The sequence below is a fragment of the Phyllobates terribilis genome, unplaced genomic scaffold, assembly GCF_046119375.1.
Source record: "Phyllobates terribilis strain yellow unplaced genomic scaffold, ASM4611937v1 Scaffold_1__5_contigs__length_1240528914, whole genome shotgun sequence".
NCBI lineage: Eukaryota > Metazoa > Chordata > Amphibia > Anura > Dendrobatidae > Phyllobates > Phyllobates terribilis.
In genome coordinates this window covers 601593977-601613875 of record NW_027362761.1, presented here as the reverse complement: position 1 = coordinate 601613875, position 19899 = coordinate 601593977, and the positions used below count along the sequence as shown (strand labels likewise).

The following is a 19899-nucleotide window of genomic DNA, read 5'->3' as shown; positions in this document are numbered from 1 at the left end:
AGGGAGCAAACAACGAAAATGCAAAAACGGAAAATCCCAGGGTTGCGAAGGGGTTAAAATCAACCAAATCTGACTATATGCTGCTAACAAGCAAATGGAGCAGTAAAAATGGTGTATTATATTGCTTTCACCAAAATTATCAGGATTAAGAGCAATAAGAATATTAGCCCTGATATCTAGGACTATGGATATGAGTAACAGCAGCAGAAAGAGCATGCACAGGATCCTATTGTGTTGTATACGCTCTCCACAAACTCTGCCTGCCTAACTCCTGCTATCACCAGGATTAATATTCAGTAGCATTAGTCCTTAGAAGGACTGTTAATGTAGATTTGTAATGCTGTGGAATACCTCACTAAAACAACCACCAATTCTCTCCCTCGCTCAGCAGCACCTCTCCCTACAATGTCTGATTCCGGAGTGACTGTGTCGAGCATGGCGGCGCCAGATCTTATATAGACCCAATGACGCTATGCGGCCAGCCAATCACTGTAATGCCACAACCAACAAGGCTGAGGCATTACCGTGACTGGCAGGCAATCTCTGCATGTTAAGGCATCTAAATGTCTGAACAGCACCAAACATGCAGGGCGAGGACTCAGGCTCCCGCCCGAGCATTCAGAATATGCTCACCGAGTACCAAGCATCTCGTGCACTGAGATGCTCGGGCGAGTACCAAATCACTAATCAACCTTACTTTCATGTTTTGATTCTAAAAAAATTTCTATGGAATTCAGTGTTGGCAAAATTTTAGAAATTGTTCTTGTGTTCAGTGAGATATTAAATAAAATTTATCAAAAGGGGTGTACTCATTTATGCTGAGCAATGTTTATTAAAATTGATGAAACACAGAGAACATAATTACAGTTTCTTTCCTGTTTCACTACTCATGTTTTACAAGATATGATTTATGTGTAAAAAATTTCCCACATTCTGAACATGAATACGGCTTCTCTCCTGTGTGACTTCTCTCGTGGCTCAAAAGACTTGATTTTTTTTGTAAAGCATTTCTCAAAGTCAACATGAATACGGCTTCTCTCCTGTGTGAATTCTCTGATGTACAAGAAGTTTTGATTCATCTCTAAAGCTTTTTCCACATCGTAAACAAGAAAACGGTTTCTCCCTGGTGTGAATTTTTTGATGTCTAACAAGATCTGATTTACTTCTAGAACATTTCCCACATTCTAAACACAAATATGGCTTCTCTCCTGTGTGAATTCTCTGGTGTATAATAAGACTCCATTTGACTGTAAAGCATTTCCCACATTCTGAACATGAATACGGCTTTTCTTCTGTGTGAATTCTTTGATGTTTAACAAGCACTGCATTATCTATAAAACATTTCTCACATTCTGAACATGAATATGGCTTCTCTCCTGTGTGAATTCTCTGATGTATAATAAGACTCGCTTTACCTCTGAAGGACTTCTCACATTCCGAACATGAATATGGCTTCTCTCCTGTGTGACTTCTCTGATGTTTAACAAGATCTGATTTATATGTAAAGGACTTTCCACATTGTAAACATGAAAAAGTATTTTCTCCTGTGTGACTTCTTTGATGTTTACCCAGCACTGAATTATCTATAAAACATCTCCCACATTCTGAACATGAATAGGGCTTCTCTCCTGTGTGAATTCTCTGATGTCTAATAAGATTCCCTTTATCTTTAAAGCATTTTCCACATTCTGAACATGAATATGTCTTCTCTCCTGTGTGAATTCTCTGATGTGCAATAAGATTCCTTTTATCTGTAAAGCATTTTCCACATTCTGAACATGAATACGGCTTCTCTCCTGTGTGAATTCGCTGATGTTTTATAAGACTCACTTTATCTGTGAAGGACTTCCCACATTCTGAACATGAATATGGCTTCTCACCTGTGTGAATTCTCTGATGTTTTATAAGACTCCCTTTATCTGTGAAGGACTTCCCACATTCTGAACATGAAAACGGCTTTTCTCCTGTGTGAATTCTCTCATGTATAACATATTTTGATTTACTTGTAAAGCATTTCCCACATTCTGAACATGAGTATGGCTTTTCTCCTTTATGTTTTCTTTGTGTCTGAGCTGAGCTTTTAGTAAATTGCTTGTCACACTGAAGTCTTGTATCCACTGTGTCACCTGGAATAGTGGTAATAATGTGAGATTGCTCAGGAGATGATTCCTCATGATCAGGAGGATTATAAGAAAGTGAAGTGCTGTGAAGTCCAGGAGGTGCAGGAAGGGTGATGAGGTTTCCTCCATTAGAGTGCTTCCTGATATCTTCTTTTTTACAATTTAGTGATAAACCGTTATTCTCACAAAGATTTCCTATAAGGATGAAACATAGATTTGTGTTAAAGAAAAAAATCATATCCAAAGAGATTTCTGAATGTATTTTATGGATCTCACAATGAAGACCCTCGTCAGTGAAAGTACTGGTAATAAGGAAGACAACTACATGCCATAACATTAACACAATGACGGGTAAAGTGAATAACACTTATAAACTGGTGACATTTGCACAAGTCAGGGGTGGCAGAGACCAGACAGCAAATAGACAGTTCTTAAAGGGAACCTGTCATCAGGAATTAACCCCTTAATGTAGCACCAGTGGCATTTAACTCTCGTAGCAAGCTTCCTATCATGCCCTTAGTGTAGAAAAGTGTCCACTCAATGGAGTTTTAATATTTCAGTACCAAATGAAAATGAGATTGACTAGTCACAAAGGCGGCCCTACATCCAGGAGCAGTCGAGCTCCGGCCACCGTAATCATGTCCACAGCATGCATAAGAGCATAATAGGAAACCTCAGAAGACTGAAATAGTGCTGAAGGTACATTAACCCCTAAAGGACCAAGATACTTTGCTCGTTATGTGGGTTAATGACACGGCCTCATTTTACAATTCTGACCAGCATCACTTTATGTGGTAATTCAACGCATCCCACTGATTCTGAGACTGTTTTTTTCGTGACAGATTGTCACGAAGGGACACAGGGAACATACCGGGAGACAAATAGATACAGTTTGGAAAAGACGGTCAGATATGCAGCGTGGGGCAGCATATAGCGAGCGCTACTTGACTCTTGGAGAACAAATTTTTTTAGAATAGTTTGCGGACTCCATATAAGGAGCCCCTAAGTGCAGAAGAGCAGAATCCCCCCTCAAGTGATCCAGTTTTGGAAATTACACCTATCTGGGAATTTATCTACAGGTATAGTGATTGATTTGACTCCATCAATGTTTTTCAGAAACGAGCAGCAGTGGATGTTGCAAAGTGAAAATGCAAATATTCCATTATAGTGTATGTGAAGACCCGGGGTCTTCCATGGGCGAAATGATACTCAGACAACACAGGGTGAGGGTAAAACAGCGTGGCAATACTTTACTGACCCACAAAGAGGACAATAAACACACAGAACAATCCCAGCAAATACCTAAGATGGTGCAACATTACACAGTCTCACCATTCCACTCCGCCCGCCTGGGATAGAACAGCTGCGACTTTGGAAACTTCCAGGACCAACTACCTCAACCAGTGGCTTCTCGCTTATGGCGGGTCCCCACAGAGAGAAGGTAGCGGTAAGCTTAGGAAGCTAGTAGTCCATCAAGGTACAAGGCCAGTTGACCTGAGGGTCCCACCCTGGCTTTTCCAAGAGTTTCTATGGGGCCAGATGACCAGTGGGTCCCAATCTGGCTTCTTTGAATGTCTCCATGGGTTCCAGGCGACCAGTGGGTCCCTCCCGGCAACTCCAAACAACATATCCATGGGGCCAAGTGACTTCATCATCCCAACCTGGTCTCCCCAAATGTATCCTTGTTCTCTGATTGTCAATGGAGCAGAGATCCGTATCTTTCCATTTAGGGATGATACCCTTATGCCGGAGTCATGTAGAATCCAAATCTGTGTCTCTTTGAATGGAATTGACATGCTACCCATCTACTGTCCTGAAGGATGTCTCTCATTCTCCTTTCTGATTCTCTGCTTCAAGACTAACTACTACAGAAGCACATGTCCCTTAAAAATAGCTACAGTTGTCTGTGCAAGTACACATTCACAGGTAAGGTGTTAGGGAGGGCATTGTTTGAGCTAATCAATTTACATAATTGGTATCACAGGGGGGTCTTGTAAATAAACATCTAGTTGCCTTTTAGTGCAACATGTCTTTAGCATAGTAAACATCCTTGTTTCCAAACAAATAGAAGTTAATATTCAGGGTTATACAAATACTGGTCTGTTCTTATTGACCAGGCACATAAATACACAAACATTTACAAGTCAACACCAAGATAATAGTGTATTCATTTATATATTTTACTCACTTATATCGCGCCATTGATTCCACAGCGCTTTACAGACATTATGGGCACTGTCCCCATTGGGGCTCATAATATAAATTCCCTATCAGGATGTCTTTGAAATGTGGGAGGAAACCAGAGAACCTGGAGTAAACCCAAGCAAACACGGGGAGAACATACAAACTATTTGCAGATGTTGTCCTTGGTGGGATTTGACCCCAGGGCCCCAGAGCTGCAAGGCTGCAGTGCTAACCACTGAGCCACTGTGACTTAACAAATCTAATCATCTGGCTAATTGAAATTTTAAGATGTATCGTCACAGCGCCCATACGATGTAGTGCCCAGTACACAGTAGCGCCCGGTATATTGCAGTGCCTAGTACATTATGCTCAGCTTGTGCTTCTGGAGACACGCACCCTGTAAATTAAGTGGGCTCTCCTTGCTACAATAATGCCAAACATGTGGACGCTAACTTGTGGTTTAAGCATACTGTGGGGCACAGGAGGAGAGGATATTTAAATGAGCAGATTTTGCTGGATTTCATTAGGTGGGAGCCACGTCACATAATGTGGACACCCTATGCTTTTGTTAATATGATGAACCAGAGTGGGGACTTGTTTTTCGTGGGTTGAGTAGAAGCTTTTATTGGTGGCATTCTGGGGTACAGAACATTTTAGATCACATTTCTCCTGCGCTCTACGCTGAGCACTTACATCAGGGTTTCCATCTAAATCTACAAAATACGTGATTCAGATGACACCCCCAAGGGATCCATTCACTATAATGTGGCAGCAGAGTTACACCGGACTCCGTCAGACCTCTGTTCAGCTGTGTCCTTCTTTTCAGAGATGCACAAAACTGTGCTAACGGCTCTTTTACGCACGCTGAAAAAGGCGGAGAATGCCAAATCCAGGTCAGACGGGGTCCACAATGCCTTCATCTGCCTCATTACAGGGAATCTTCTGCCAAAGGTTCTGTCTGGATCACAAGCTCAGTCATTTATATGGCAGCACGGGACTTGTGTAATAAAAATATGGAAGTAATATTAGAAGTCATATAATTAGGAAAATTAAGAATTTGATTCCTAAATCATCAAAAACAGGTGTGGAGGCGGCCCCGTTAGTCATCTGTGCACAGCCGGACTCTACAGGAGCAGCCGCGTCATCACCGGACTCTTCTGCTGTGATGTGGACAGAGGATAAAGCTTCACTGCAACAGGGACTCACACACCGGTCATCATCATCATCACACGCCGGTCATTATTACACACCTGTGGAAACATCTACAGGAATCTCCTCCTTCCCGTCACTCACACACGGCTGATCCCCCCTCGTCATCGCTTCTTCTTCTGTCTCGTCCTTCACTTTATTCTTAGTCGGATCTTCCTCCTGATATATCAGATGTAACAATCAGCACAATACAAGAAACCACCAAAATCTGTGACATCAATGACCTCGATCAGAAATGTCCCCCCATATACAGATCCGGTACAGGGCTCAGCACCGTCTACCTGATGATCCTCCGGGATGTTGTGATTCTCCTCTGGACAGTCCTGGGGATACAGAGGATGGGGACATCTCTCTGGTGGATTTCTCCTCCTGGATCCACCTGTGGAGACACAGAGACTGAATACATGACCTGCCGTGTATCTGTCTATATATGAGACTCGTCTCTCAGAACCGGTAATTCTATGTTTATGTATCAGGGAATAAATTACATTGCTGTGGTCCTCACCACCGGTACCAAGGACACAGCACATTGTGGGCCTCAAGTATGAAGTGATAATGAGCGAGACCAAAGCCTAATGCTCTATGCTCTGCACTCGGAGGATGAAGACCATGAGGAGAGGGACAGAGAAGACCCTCGTCAGTCAGATGGAGGAGCCGTACTAAGAAACACAACTTCTCCAAGTTTCATCTCCACCAGGGATGGAACCACAGAGGAGCTGGAGAAAGCTCCACATTTCCATCCATCGGTTTCTTCTCTCCTAATTCACTGTATGGAGATTGGGGGAAGGACGGTGACCATTTACCAGGGATTGTATTTTGAGATCCAAAAAAACCCACGAGTTAATGTGTTTTTATTATTCTTTAAATAGACCTAAATCTCCACATCCACCTCGATATAAACACTAAAATAGGCAACAAGTGCTGAAAAGTTCTGTGTTTGTCTCTGAAGGAGGAAAAAAGGGCACATGTACGGCTGACGGATGAAGTCACAGAACCCGGAAGGACGGTGTTGTGAGGAGCACCCGGTACGCAGCGGTTAGCGTCTATCAATGTGTAGAAAGGACAACTAGAGAGCCGGCACCGGGGTCATGGGCGCTTACTGATGCACACGGGGAGCCAAGGACAGATTGTCTGGTCCGATGCCACAGAATCTTTTTAACCCAAAAAATATATTCAAAAAACAAACCCAGAAGTTTGGAATCGCTGTACCTGTTCTGACTTGGAAAATCGCCACAAGGTCGTTCTTACCGCCCAATAAATGCAGAGAAACAAAAAACAAAATATAAATGTGGAATTGCATTTTTTTTTTTCACTAACTGTCTCACCGCAGCTGGATTTTTTTTTCCCGTTTTCAGCACATTATATGGTAAAATGCACAATGTGTCCTGCGAAAAAAACACAAAACCTCAAACATCTGTGGATAGAAAATAGAAATGTTCTGGCTTATGGAAGGAGAGGAAAAAAAAAATGAAAAAAATGGAAATTTTCCCCAACAGGATGGGGTTGAAACATTGCTATTGACTCCTATGATTGCAGCCTCCTGTAGGTGGCGCTAGAGACCCCGTTCTCTGCATATCTTATTTCCCATGGGGAATTGCATGGTCTATAACTCTCCGTACTCAGAATCGCCGCTCTCCTCCAGGAGACACATTCCCCTTATAGAGAGGAGCGCGCGGTGATCCGACCTTCTCCTCCAGGAGACACATTCCCCCTATAGAGAGGAGTGCGCGGTGATCCGACCTTCTCCTCCAGAAGAAACATTCTCCCCTATAGAGAGGAGTGCGCGGTGATCCGACCTTCTCCTCCAGAAGAAACATTCTCCCCTATAGAGAGGAGTGCGCGGTGATCCGACCTTCTCCTCCAGGAGACACATTTCCCCCTATAGAGAGGAGCGCGCGGTGATCCGACCTTCTCCTCCAGGAGACACATTCCCCCTATAGAGAGGAGCGCGCGGTGATCCGACCTTCTCCTCCAGGAGACACATTCCCCCTATAGAGAGGAGTGCGCGGTGATCCGACCTTCTCCTCCAGGAGACACATTCCCCCTATAGAGAGGAGTGCGCGGTGATCCGATCTTCTCCTCCAGTGCGGAAAGTTCTGTGCTTCTCCGCCTGCAGAGCGAGTGGTGAATAGACGCGGGGGCCGAGAACTGCTGGAGCCCCCATGTCCGGCTCTGGGGGGTGATCGGCTCCACCACGCTCCATCTTCATGTCAGGACTCGTGTTTCGGGGTCTGAGGGACGGTCCGGTGCCGATATTTATCCAGGACTTTGTGTTCAGTACGGAGAAAGTGATTTGTCACAAAGAAGAAGAATGAACGGAGGAGACCAAGGAAGGTCACACAAGTGTCAGCCAAGAGGGAGGAGCCGGACGCCCGACCACGACTGATGACGACATTGAGCCGGTACCGATTATGAGGGACAGCGGATTAGGGGGAAAATCATCAGTAAATTAACCCCGACTCAGCTGAGTAACGATCCACGACAGACTCAGGAACCGAAAGATCTCACAGGAGAGAACGGACAGAAGCGCTGGGACATCTGCAGACAAAATGTGACCGATGCTCTAAGGAAGGTGAAAGATTCTGAAAGAAGCCGCTGAGGACGAAGACTCAAGACTGATGAAGACGACAGCGGAGAAACCGCGACTCACAGATCAGAAGAGAAGAATCAGGGAATGAAAGCTGTGAGAAAATGTAGAGAAAACCAGAGCAAGTCTGGAGAAAAATCATCTATTATAGGACGAGGCCGAGAGACGTCATCACATCCACCGGAGCCAACAAGAGTCTCCTCTCACCTGGTGATGTCAGAGGCCGGAGCTCCTCCATCATCACCTCCTGGTACCGATCCTGGTGTCCTTCTAGATACTCCCACTCCTCCATGGAGAGATAGACAGCGATGTCCTGACACCTTATAGGAACCTGACAACAACGACACCGCCATCACCCAGAATCCTCCAGTGCTGTCCTGTATAATGTCCCAGCAGTCACCTCTCCGCTCATCACCCAGAATCCTCCAGTGCTGTCCTGTATAATGTCCCAGCAGTCACCTCTCCGGTCATCACCCAGAATCCTCCAGTGCTGTCCTGTATAATGTCCCAGCAGTCACCTCTCCACTCATCACCCAGAATCCTCCAGTGCTGTCCTGTATAATGTCCCAACAGTCACCTCTCCGCTCATCACCCAGAATCCTCCAGTGCTGTCCTGTATAATGTCCCAGCAGTCACCTCTCCAGTCATCACCCAGAATCCTCCAGTGCTGTCCTGTATAATGTCCCAGCAGTCACCTCTCCGCTCATCACCCAGAATCTTCCAGTGCTGTCCTGTATAATGTCCCAGCAGTCACCTCTCCAGTCATCACCCAGAATCCTCCAGTGCTGTCCTGTATAATGTCCCAGCAGTCACCTCTCCGCTCATCACCCAGAATCCTCCAGTGCTGTCCTGTATAATGTCCCAGCAGTCACCTCTCCGCTCATCACCCAGAATCCTCCAGTGCTGTCCTGTATAATGTCCCAGCAGTCACCTCTCCGGTCATCACCCAGAATCCTCCAGTGCTGTCCTGTATAATGTCCCAGCAGTCACCTCTCCACTCATCACCCAGAATCCTCCAGTGCTGTCCTGTATAATGTCCCAGCAGTCACCTCTCCGCTCATCACCCAGAATCCTCCAGTGCTGTCCTGTATAATGTCCCAGCAGTCACCTCTCCGCTCATCACCCAGAATCTTCCAGTGCTGTCCTGTATAATGTCCCAGCAGTCACCTCTCCGCTCATCACCCAGAATCCTCCAGTGGCGTCCAGTATAATGTCCCAGCAGTCACCTTTCCGCTCATCACCCAGAATCCTCCAGTGCTGTCCTGTATAATGTCCCAGCAGTCACCTCTCCGCTCATCACCCAGAATCTTCCAGTGCTGTCCTGTATAATGTCCCAGCAGTCACCTCTCCAGTCATCACCCAGAATCCTCCAGTGCTGTCCTGTATAATGTCCCAGCAGTCACCTCTCCGCTCATCACCCAGAATCCTCCAGTGCTGTCCTGTATAATGTCCCAGCAGTCACCTCTCGGGTCATCACCCAGAATACTCCAGTGCTGTCCTGTATAATGTCCCAGCAGTCACCTCTCCGGTCATCACCCAGAATCCTCCAGTGCTGTCCTGTATAATATCCCAGCAGTCACCTCGCCGCTCATCACCCAGAATCCTCCAGTGCTGTCCTGTATAATGTCCCAGCAGTCACCTCTCCGGTCATCACCCAGAATCCTCCAGTGCTGTCCTGTATAATGTCCCAGCAGTCACCTCTCCGGTCATCACCCAGAATCCTCCAGTGCTGTCCTGTATAACGTCCCAGCAGTCACCTCTCCGCTCATCACCCAGAATCTTCCAGTGCTGTCCTGTATAATGTCCCAGCAGTCACCTCTCGGGTCATCACCCAGAATCCTCCAGTGCTGTCCTGTATAATGTCCCAGCAGTCACCTCTCGGGTCATCACCCAGAATACTCCAGTGCTGTCCTGTATAATGTCCCAGCAGTCACCTCTCCGGTCATCACCCAGAATCCTCCAATGCTGTCCTGTATAATATCTCAGCAGTCACCTCGCCGCTCATCACCCAGAATCCTCCAGTGCTGTCCTGTATAATGTCCCAGCAGTCACCACTCCGGTCATCACCCAGAATCATCCAGTGCTGTCCTGTATAATGTCCCAGCAGTCACCTCTCCGGTCATCACCCAGAATCCTCCAGTGCTGTCCTGTATAATGTCCCAGCAGTCACCTCTTCGCTCATCACCCAGAATCCTCCAGTGCTGTCCTGTATAATGTCCCAGCAGTCACCTCTCCGGTCATCACCCAGAATCCTCCAGTGCTGTCCTGTATAATGTCCCAGCAGTCACCTCTCCGCTCATCACCCAGAATCCTCCAGTGCTGTCCTGTATAATGTCCCAGCAGTCACCTCTCCGGTCATCACCCAGAATCCTCCAGTGCTGTCCTGTATAATGTCCCAGCAGTCACCTCTCCACTCATCACCCAGAATCCTCCAGTGCTGTCCTGTATAATGTCCCAGCAGTCACCTCTCCGCTCATCACCCAGAATCCTCCAGTGCTGTCCTGTATAATGTCCCAGCAGTCACCTCTCCGCTCATCACCCAGAATCTTCCAGTGCTGTCCTGTATAATGTCCCAGCAGTCACCTCTCCGCTAATCACCCAGAATCCTCCAGTGCCGTCCAGTATAATGTCCCAGCAGTCACCTCTCCGCTCATCACCAAGAATCCTCCAGTGCTGTCCTGTATAATGTCCCAGCAGTCACCTCTCCGCTCATCACCCAGAATCTTCCAGTGCTGTCCTGTATAATGTCCCAGCAGTCACCTCTCCAGTCATCACCCAGAATCCTCCAGTGCTGTCCTGTATAATGTCCCAGCAGTCACCTCTCCGCTCATCACCCAGAATCCTCCAGTGCTGTCCTGTATAATGTCCCAGCAGTCACCTCTCGGGCCATCACCCAGAATACTCCAGTGCTGTCCTGTATAATGTCCCAGCAGTCACCTCTCCGGTCATCACCCAGAATCCTCCAGTGCTGTCCTGTATAATATCCCAGCAGTCACCTCGCCGCTCATCACCCAGAATCCTCCAGTGCTGTCCTGTATAATGTCCCAGCAGTCACCTCTCCGGTCATCACCCAGAATCCTCCAGTGCTGTCCTGTATAATGTCCCAGCAGTCACCTCTCTGCTCATCACCCAGAATCCTCCAGTGCTGTCCTGTATAACGTCCCAGCAGTCACCTCTCCGCTCATCACCCAGAATCTTCCAGTGCTGTCCTGTATAATGTCCCAGCAGTCACCTCTCGGGTCATCACCCAGAATCCTCCAGTGCTGTCCTGTATAATGTCCCAGCAGTCACCTCTCGGGTCATCACCCAGAATACTCCAGTGCTGTCCTGTATAATGTCTCAGCAGTCACCTCTCCGGTCATCACCCAGAATCCTCCAGTGCTGTCCTGTATAATATCCCAGCAGTCACCTCGCCGCTCATCACCCAGAATCCTCCAGTGCTGTCCTGTATAATGTCCCAGCAGTCACCACTCCGGTCATCACCCAGAATCATCCAGTGCTGTCCTGTATAATGTCCCAGCAGTCACCTCTCCGGTCATCACCCAGAATCCTCCAGTGCTGTCCTGTATAATGTCCCAGCAGTCACCTCTTCGCTCATCACCCAGAATCCTCCAGTGCTGTCCTGTATAATGTCCCAGCAGTCACCTCTCCGGTCATCACCCAGAATCCTCCAGTGCTGTCCTGTATAATGTCCCAGCAGTCACCTCTCTGCTCATCACCCAGAATCCTCCAGTGCTGTCCTGTATAACGTCCCAGCAGTCACCTCTCCGCTCATCACCCAGAATCTTCCAGTGCTGTCCTGTATAATGTCCCAGCAGTCACCTCTCGGGTCATCACCCAGAATCCTCCAGTGCTGTCCTGTATAATGTCCCAGCAGTCACCTCTCGGGTCATCACCCAGAATACTCCAGTGCTGTCCTGTATAATGTCCCAGCAGTCACCTCTCCGGTCATCACCCAGAATCCTCCAGTGCTGTCCTGTATAATATCCCAGCAGTCACCTCGCCGCTCATCACCCAGAATCCTCCAGTGCTGTCCTGTATAATGTCCCAGCAGTCACCACTCCGGTCATCACCCAGAATCATCCAGTGCTGTCCTGTATAATGTCCCAGCAGTCACCTCTCCGGTCATCACCCAGAATCCTCCAGTGCTGTCCTGTATAATGTCCCAGCAGTCACCTCTTCGCTCATCACCCAGAATCCTCCAGTGCTGTCCTGTATAATGTCCCAGCAGTCACCTCTCTGGTCATCACCCAGAATCCTCCGGTGCTGTCCTGTATAATGTCCCAGCAGTCACCTCTCCGCTCATCACCCAGAATCCTCCAGTGCTGTCCTGTATAATGTCCCAGCAGTCACCTCTCCGCTCATCATCCAGAATCCTCCAGTGCTGTCCTGTATAATGTCCCAGCAGTCACCTCTTCGGTTATCACCCAGAATCCTCCAGTGCTGTCCTGTATAATGTCCCAGCAGCCACCTCTCCGCTCATCACCCAGAATCCTCCAGTGCTGTCCTGTATAATGTCCCAGCAGTCACCTCTCCGCTCATCACCCAGAATCCTCCAGTGCCGTCCTGTATAATGTCCCAGCAGTCAACTCTCCGCTCATCACCCAGAATCCTCCAGTGCCATCCTGTATAATGTCCCAGCAGTCACCTCTCCGCTCATCACCCAGAATCCTCCAGTGCTTTCCTGTATAATGTCCCAGCAGTCACCTCTCCGGGGACCTCTCCGCTCATCACCCAGAATCCTCCAGTGCTCTCCTATATAATGTACCAGCAGTCACCTCTCCGCTCATCACCCAGAATCCTCCAGTGCTGTCCTGTATAATGTCCCAGCAGTCACCTCTCCGCTCATCACCCAGAATCCTCCAGTGCTGTCCTGAATAATGTCCCTGCAGTCACTTCTCCGCTCATCACCCAGAATCCTCCAGTGCTGTCCTGTATAATGTCCCAGCAGTCACCTCTCCGCTCATCACCCAGAATCCTCCAGTGCTGCCCTGTATAATGTCCCAGCAGTCACCTCTCCGGTTATCACCCAGAATCCTCCAGTGCTGTCCTGTATAATGTCCCAGCAGTCACCTCTCCGGTCATCACCCAGAATCCTCCAGTGCTGTCCTGTATAATGTCCCAGCAGTCACCTCTCCGCTCATCACCCAGAATCCTCCAGTGCTGTCCTGTATAATGTCCCAGCAGTCACCTCTCCGGTCAGCAGCTCAATCATCTTGTTGCTGAGCTCTAGGATCTTCTTCTTCCTCTCATGTATCGGGGGGTGCAGGGGAGGCTCTGTGATGGGGTCCGGGCTCCGCCCTCCTGACTCCTGGAGATGGATGATGGGAGTCACACCCTCCCCCGGTGTCTTCCTCACTATTGTGTAATCCTGTGTATGGAGAGAGACACTTAGGGAGAAGAATTCCTTCCCGACTCCAGATCTGACAATCAGTAGAAATCCCGGGATCAATAACCGTCTCCAGTAATCTGGGGCCATAACCTGGAATATTATTACACTCAGGACAGACATCCAGGCCCCTCTACAGCTCTTATAGGGAATCCCCATGACAACTCCTCCTGGCAGAGAGCTGCACACAATCACTGCTCTTACAGTAAAGAATCCTTCTCTTCCTCTTCTGGATTTCCTCTTCCCGATGTCGGACTTGTTACATAACACAATAAAGCTGATAGAAATGTAGAGGAGTTACCTCTCCGCTCAGCAGGGAGATGATCTCCAGGGTGAAGTGTAATAATCTTCTGGTGGTCTCGTCCTCGTCCATCCTCGGGGTCATTCAGGAGAAGGAGGGATGAACACTGGATCAGCTGGAGGGATCTCGTCCTGCCGGCGTCTTCATGATAAAGGAGAAGATGGAGATCACAGGGGACGATATAACGACAATCACTGAATTCTGCCCCAAATATCCGACATTTATCAGGAAGAATCTGGAGGAAAAGCCACAAACTCCACCGCGGCCTCCTCCACCGATCTGACCGCTCATTATCAGCCTCGTAGGAGGTCGGTCACCGTGGTAACTACACAGCCAGCGGAGGACGGTAACCGTGGTAACTCCACCTCCAGCGGGGGCGGTCAGCGTGGTAACTCCACCTCCAGCGGGGGATGGTCACCGTGGTAACTCCACCTCCAGCGGGGGCGGTCACTGTGGTAACTCCACCTCCAGCGGGGGATGGTCACCGTGGTAACTCCACCTCCAGCGGGGGCGGTCACTGTGGTAACTCCACCTCCAGCGGGGGCGGTCACCGTGGTAACTCCACCTCCAGCGGGGGATGGTCACCGTGGTAACTCCACCTTCAGCGGGGGACGGTCACCGTGGTAACTCCACCTCCAGCGGGGGATGGTCACCGTGGTAACTCCACCTCCAGCGGGGGACGGTCACCGTGGTAACTCCACCTCCAGCGGGGGCGGTCACCGTGGCAACTCCACCTCCAGCGGAGGACGGTCACCGTGGTAACTCCACCTCCAGCGGAGGACGGTCACCGTGGTAACTCCACCTCCAGCGGAGTCGGTCACCGTGGTAACTCCACCTCCAGCGGGGGACGGTCACCGTGGTAACTCCACCTCCAGCGGGGACGGTCACCGTGGTAACTCCACCTCCAGCGGGGGGCGGTCACCGTGGTAACTCCACTTCCAGTGGGGGTCGGTCACCGTGGTAACTCCACCTCCAGCGGAGGACGGTCACCGTGGTAACTCCACCTCCAGCGGGGGACGGTCACCGTAGTAACTCCACCTCCAGCGGGGGACGGTCACCGTGGTAACTCCACCTCCAGCGGGGGGCGGTGAGGTGAGGAGGAGCCGCTGCACATCCCCCATACAACACTGAGGAGCCGCAGTCACATGGAGCAGGAGCCTCCACAGGAACAGCTCTGATCTCACCCCACACTCTCCTCTCACAGATTCACCACAAACCCTCCCTGTAATCTCACCGGAATGGCGGGAAGCGGAAACCTGCTGCTGGCTGATACCAGAGAGCAAGAGCTGCGCACAACCAGGACGGAGCTGCTGCACTGAGAGCGCCATGTGATCAGGGGGCGGAGCTCAGGAGAGAGGCGGTGAAGGACCTGTGGTGACGTCACCGCCATGTGATCAGGGGGCAGGGCTCCGGAGAGAAGTGAAGGCCATGTGATGTGATGACGTCACCGCAGCTCCTCCCGCTCGGTATAGGTCTGTGTTGCTCTCTGTTGCTCTCTGGTGTCAGCCCCTGTGGTGATGGATGGAGTCACAGCGGAGGCTGCTGTCTGTGTACAGGGCGGGGACTCCAGCACTAAACCCTCAGCATGTGGGGCCCCGGGCCACGAATAAGACGCCCCTCTTCAGAGCTCCGCCCACGCCCCCTCCTCAGAGCTCCGCCCACGACCCTCCTCAGAGCTCCGCCCACGCCCCCCTCATAGGAGCTCCGCCCACGCTCCTCCTCAGAGCTCAGCCCACGCCCCCTCCTCAGAGCTCCGCCCACTCCTCAGAGCTCCGCCTCCTCAGAGCCCCGCTCCTCCTCAGAGCTCCGCCCCCTCCTCAGAGCTCCGCCCACGCCCCTCCTCAGAGCCCCGCCCCTCCTCAGAGCTCCGCCCCTCCTCAGAGCTCCGCCCCCTCCTCAGAGCTCCGCCCACTCCTCGGTGTCGCTGCAGAGGTGAGGAGATGGAGTTCCTGCACTGAGGCTCCTGTGCACACAGCGCGGTCTATAAGGACGAGTGCTACAGCCGCTCCATACTGGTTATACTGAGGGGGCGTCACACAGGGGGGCAGCACTAATCAGGGGGCTTCTAAGGCGGTTGCTCACTATATCTATCTCTCTGGAGGACATACTGTGCGGCTGTATAAGGGGCTGTGCACACGGGCAGTAATGGCGGCATGTGGGAGGTACATGGGGTGCTGGCTGTATTTGGGAGGTACATGGGGTGCTGGCTGTATTTGGGAGGTACACGGGGTGCTGGCTGTATTTGGGGGGTACATGGGGTGCTGGCTGTATTTGGGGGGTACATGGGGTGCTGGCTGTATTTGGGGGTACATGGGGTGCTGGCTGTATTTGGGGGTACATGGGGCGCTGGCTGTATTTGGGAGGTACATGGGGTGCTGGCTGTATATGGGAGGTACATGGGGTGCTGGCTGTATATGGGAGGTACATGGGGTGCTGGCTGTATATGGGAGGTACATGGGGTGCTGGCTGTATATGGGAGGTACATGGGGTGCTGGCTGTATATGGGAGGTACATGGGGTGCTGGCTGTATTTGGGAGGTACACTGGGTGCTGGCTGTATTTGGGAGGTACATGGGGTGCTGGCTGTATTTGGGAGGTACATGGGGTGCTGGCTGTATTTGGGAGGTACACGGGGTGCTGGCTGTATTTGGGGGGTACATGGGGTGCTGGCTGTATTTGGGGGGTACATGGGGTGCTGGCTGTATTTGGGAGGTACATGGGGTGCTGGCTGTATATGGGAGGTACACGGGGTGCTGGCTGTATTTGGGGGGTACATGGGGTGCTGGCTGTATTTGGGGGTACATGGGGTGTTGGCTGTATTTGGGGGGTACACTGGGTGCTGGCTGTATTTGGGAGGTACATGGGGTGCTGGCTGTATATGGGAGGTACACGGGGTGCTGGCTGTATTTGGGGGGTACATGGGGTGTTGGCTGTATTTGGGGGGTACATGGGGTGCTGGCTGTATATGGGAGGTACATGGGGTGCTGGCTGTATGTGGGAGGTACATGGGGTGCTGGCTGTATTTGGGAGGTACATGGGGTGCTGGCTGTATTTGGGAGGTACATGGGGTGCTGGCTGTATTTGGGGGGTACATGGGGTGCTGGCTGTATTTGGGAGGTACATGGGGTGCTGGCTGTATTTGGGAGGTACATGGGGTGCTGGCTGTATTTGGGAGGTACATGGGGTGCTGGCTGTATTTGGGGGGTACATGGGGTGCTGGCTGTATTTGGGAGGTACATGAGGTGCTGGCTGTATATGGGAGGTACATGAGGTGCTGGCTGTATATGGCAGGTACATGAGGTGCTGGCTGTATATGGGAGGTACATGAGGTGCTGGCTGTATATGGGAGGTACATGGGGTGCTGGCTGTATATGGGAGGTACATGGGGCGCTGGCTGTATTTGGGAGGTACATGGGGTGTTGGCTGTATATGGGAGGTACATGAGGTGCTGGCTGTATATGGGAGGTACATGGGGTGCTGGCTGTATATGGGAGGTACATGGGGTGCTGGCTGTATTTGGGAGGTACATGGGGTGCTGGCTGTATTTGGGGGGTACATGGGGTGCTGGCTGTATTTGGGAGGTACATGGGGTGCTGGCTGTATTTGGGAGGTACATGGGGTGTTGGTTGTATATGGGAGGTACATGAGGTGCTGGCTGTATATGGGAGGTACATGGGGTGTTGGCTGTATGCGGGGTACATGGGGTGCTGGCTGTATATGGGGGGTACATGGGGTGCTGGCTGTATATGGGAGGTACATGGGGTGTTGGCTGTATGCGGGGTACATGGGGTGCTGGCTGTATATGGGGGGTACATGGGGTGCTGGCTGTATTTGGGAGGTACATGGGGTGCTGGCTGTATATGGGAGGTACATGGGGTGTTGGCTGTATGCGGGGTACATGGGGTGCAGGCTGTATTTGGGAGGTACATGGGGTGCAGGCTGTATTTGGGAGGTACATGGGTGCTGGCTGTATTTGGGAAGTGCATGGGTTGCTGGCTGTATTTGGGAGGTACACGGGGTGCTGGCTGTATTTGGGAGGTACATGGGGTGCTGGCTGTATTTGGGGTGTACATGGGGTGCTGGCTGTATTTGGGGGTACATGGGGTGCTGGCTGTATATGGGAGGTACATGGGGTGCTGGCTGTATTTGGGGGGTACATGGGGTGCTGGCTGTATATGGGAGGTACATGGGGTGTTGGCTGTATTTGGGAGGTACATGGGGTGCTGGCTGTATATGGGAGGTACATGGGGTGTTGGCTGTATGCGGGGTACATGGGGTGCTGGCTGTATATGGGGGGTACATGGGGTGCTGGCTGTATTTGGGAGGTACATGGGGTGCTGGCTGTATTTGGGAGGTACATGGGGTGCTGGCTGTATATGGGAGGTACATGGGGTGTTGGCTGTATGCGGGGTACATGGGGTGCAGGCTGTATTTGGGAGGTACATGGGGTGCAGGCTGTATTTGGGAGGTACATGGGGTGCTGGCTGTATTTGGGGGGTACACGGGGTGCTGGCTGTATTTGGGGGGTACATGGGGTGCTGGCTGTATTTGGGAGGTACACGGGGTGCAGGCTGTATTTGGGAGGTACACGGGGTGCTGGCTGTATTTGGGAGGTACATGGGGTGCTGGCTGTATTTGGGGGGTACATGGGGTGCTGGCTGTATTTGGGAGGTACATGGGGTGCTGGCTGTATTTGGGAGGTACATGAGGTGCTGGCTGTATATGGGAGGTACATGGGATGCTGGCTGTATATGGGGGGTACATGGGGTGCTGGCTGTATTTGGGAGGTACATGGGGTGCTGGCTGTATTTGGGAGGTACATGGGGTGCTGGCTGTATTTGGGAGGTACATGGGGTGCTGGCTGTACATGGGGTGCTGGCTGTATTTGGGAGGTACATGGGGTGCTGGCTGTATTTGGGAGGTACATGGGGTGTTGGCTGTATTTGGGAGGTACATGGGGTGCTGGCTGTATTTGGGAGGTACATGGGGTGCTGGCTGTATTTGGGAGGTATATGGGGTGCTGGCTGTATTTGGGAGGTACATGGAGTGCTGGCTGTATTTGGGAGGTACATGGGCTGCTGGCTGTATTTGGGAGGTACACGGGGTGCTGGCTGTGTGATAGAGCACCACAAAAGTAGGGGAAAGTAAGTGCTCCTTAGTGGAGCTGAAGGTTCAGTAAGGGCACAGTATGGGAGGCAGTGTATACAGAGGGACATTGTGTAGGCACAGTATGGAGGGAGTACAGTGTGGAGATGGGGCACAGTATGGGAGGCAGTGTATATGGAGGGACATTGTGTAGGCACAGTATGGAGGGGGCACAGTATGGGAGGCAGTGTATACGGAGGGACATTGTTTAGACACAGTATGGAGGGAGTACAGTGTGGACATGGGGCACAGTATGAGAGGCAGTGTATACGGAGGGACATTGTGTAGGCACAGTATGGAGGGAGTACAGTGTGGAGATGGGGCACAGTATGGGAGGCAGTGTATACGGAGGGACATTGTGTAGGCACAGTATGGAGGGGGTACAGTGTGGAGATGGGGCACAGTATGGGAGGCAGTGTATACGGAGGGACATTGTGTAGGCACAGTATGGAGGGAGTACAGTGTGGAGATGGGGCACAGTATGGGAGGCAGTGTATACGGAGGGACATTGTGTAGGCACAGTATGGAGGGAGTACAGTGTGGAGATAGGACACAGTATGGGAGGCAGTGTATACGGAGGGACATTGTGTAGGCTCTGTATGGAGGGAGTACAGTGTGGAGATGGGGCACAGTATGGGAGGCAGTGTATACGGAGGGACATTGTGTAGGCTCTGTATGGAGGGAGTACAGTGTGGAGATGGGGCACAGTATGGGAGGCAGTGTATACGGAGGGACATTGTGTAGGCACAGTATGGAGGGAGTACAGTGTGGAGATAGGACACAGTATGGGAGGCAGTGTATACGGAGGGACATTGTGTAGGCACAGTATGGAGGGAGTACAGTGTGGAGATGGGGCACAGTATGGGAGGCAGTGTATACGGAGGGACATTGTGTAGGCACAGTATGGAGGGAGTACAGTGTGGAGATGGGGCACAGTATGGGAGGCAGTGTATACGGAGGGACAT

General features: G+C 50.8%; 1 protein-coding gene across 1 annotated transcript; it reads right to left on the bottom strand.

Annotated features, from left to right (window-relative positions):
* Positions 1-853: 853 nt before the first annotated feature.
* On the bottom strand, positions 854-14102 carry LOC141149422 (uncharacterized). Its single transcript, XM_073636896.1, has 6 exons — positions 13791-14102; positions 13292-13471; positions 8308-8431; positions 7532-7623; positions 5555-5672; positions 854-2315 (listed from the first exon to the last, which is right to left on the bottom strand). The coding sequence occupies exons 1-6, from the start codon at positions 13872-13874 to the stop codon at positions 1018-1020; spliced, it is 1896 nt and encodes a 631-aa protein (XP_073492997.1). The 5' UTR covers positions 13875-14102; the 3' UTR covers positions 854-1017.
* Between the last annotated feature and the right edge of the window lie 5797 nt (positions 14103-19899).

What these genes read in the sequence shown, in the direction of transcription:
- LOC141149422 (XM_073636896.1), bottom strand. Translation starts at nt 13,874, where the DNA reads ATGACCCCGAGGATGGACGAGGACGAGACCACCAGAAGATTATTACAC. An exon ending in TCTCCCTGCTGAGCGGAGAG is followed by an intron (nt 13,472 to 13,790) that starts GTAACTCCTCTA and finishes CTCCATACACAG; the next exon opens with GATTACACAATAGTGAGGAA. An exon ending in TCCTGTAGATGTTTCCACAG is followed by an intron (nt 2,316 to 5,554) that starts GTGTGTAATAAT and finishes TCATCCTTATAG; the next exon opens with GAAATCTTTGTGAGAATAAC.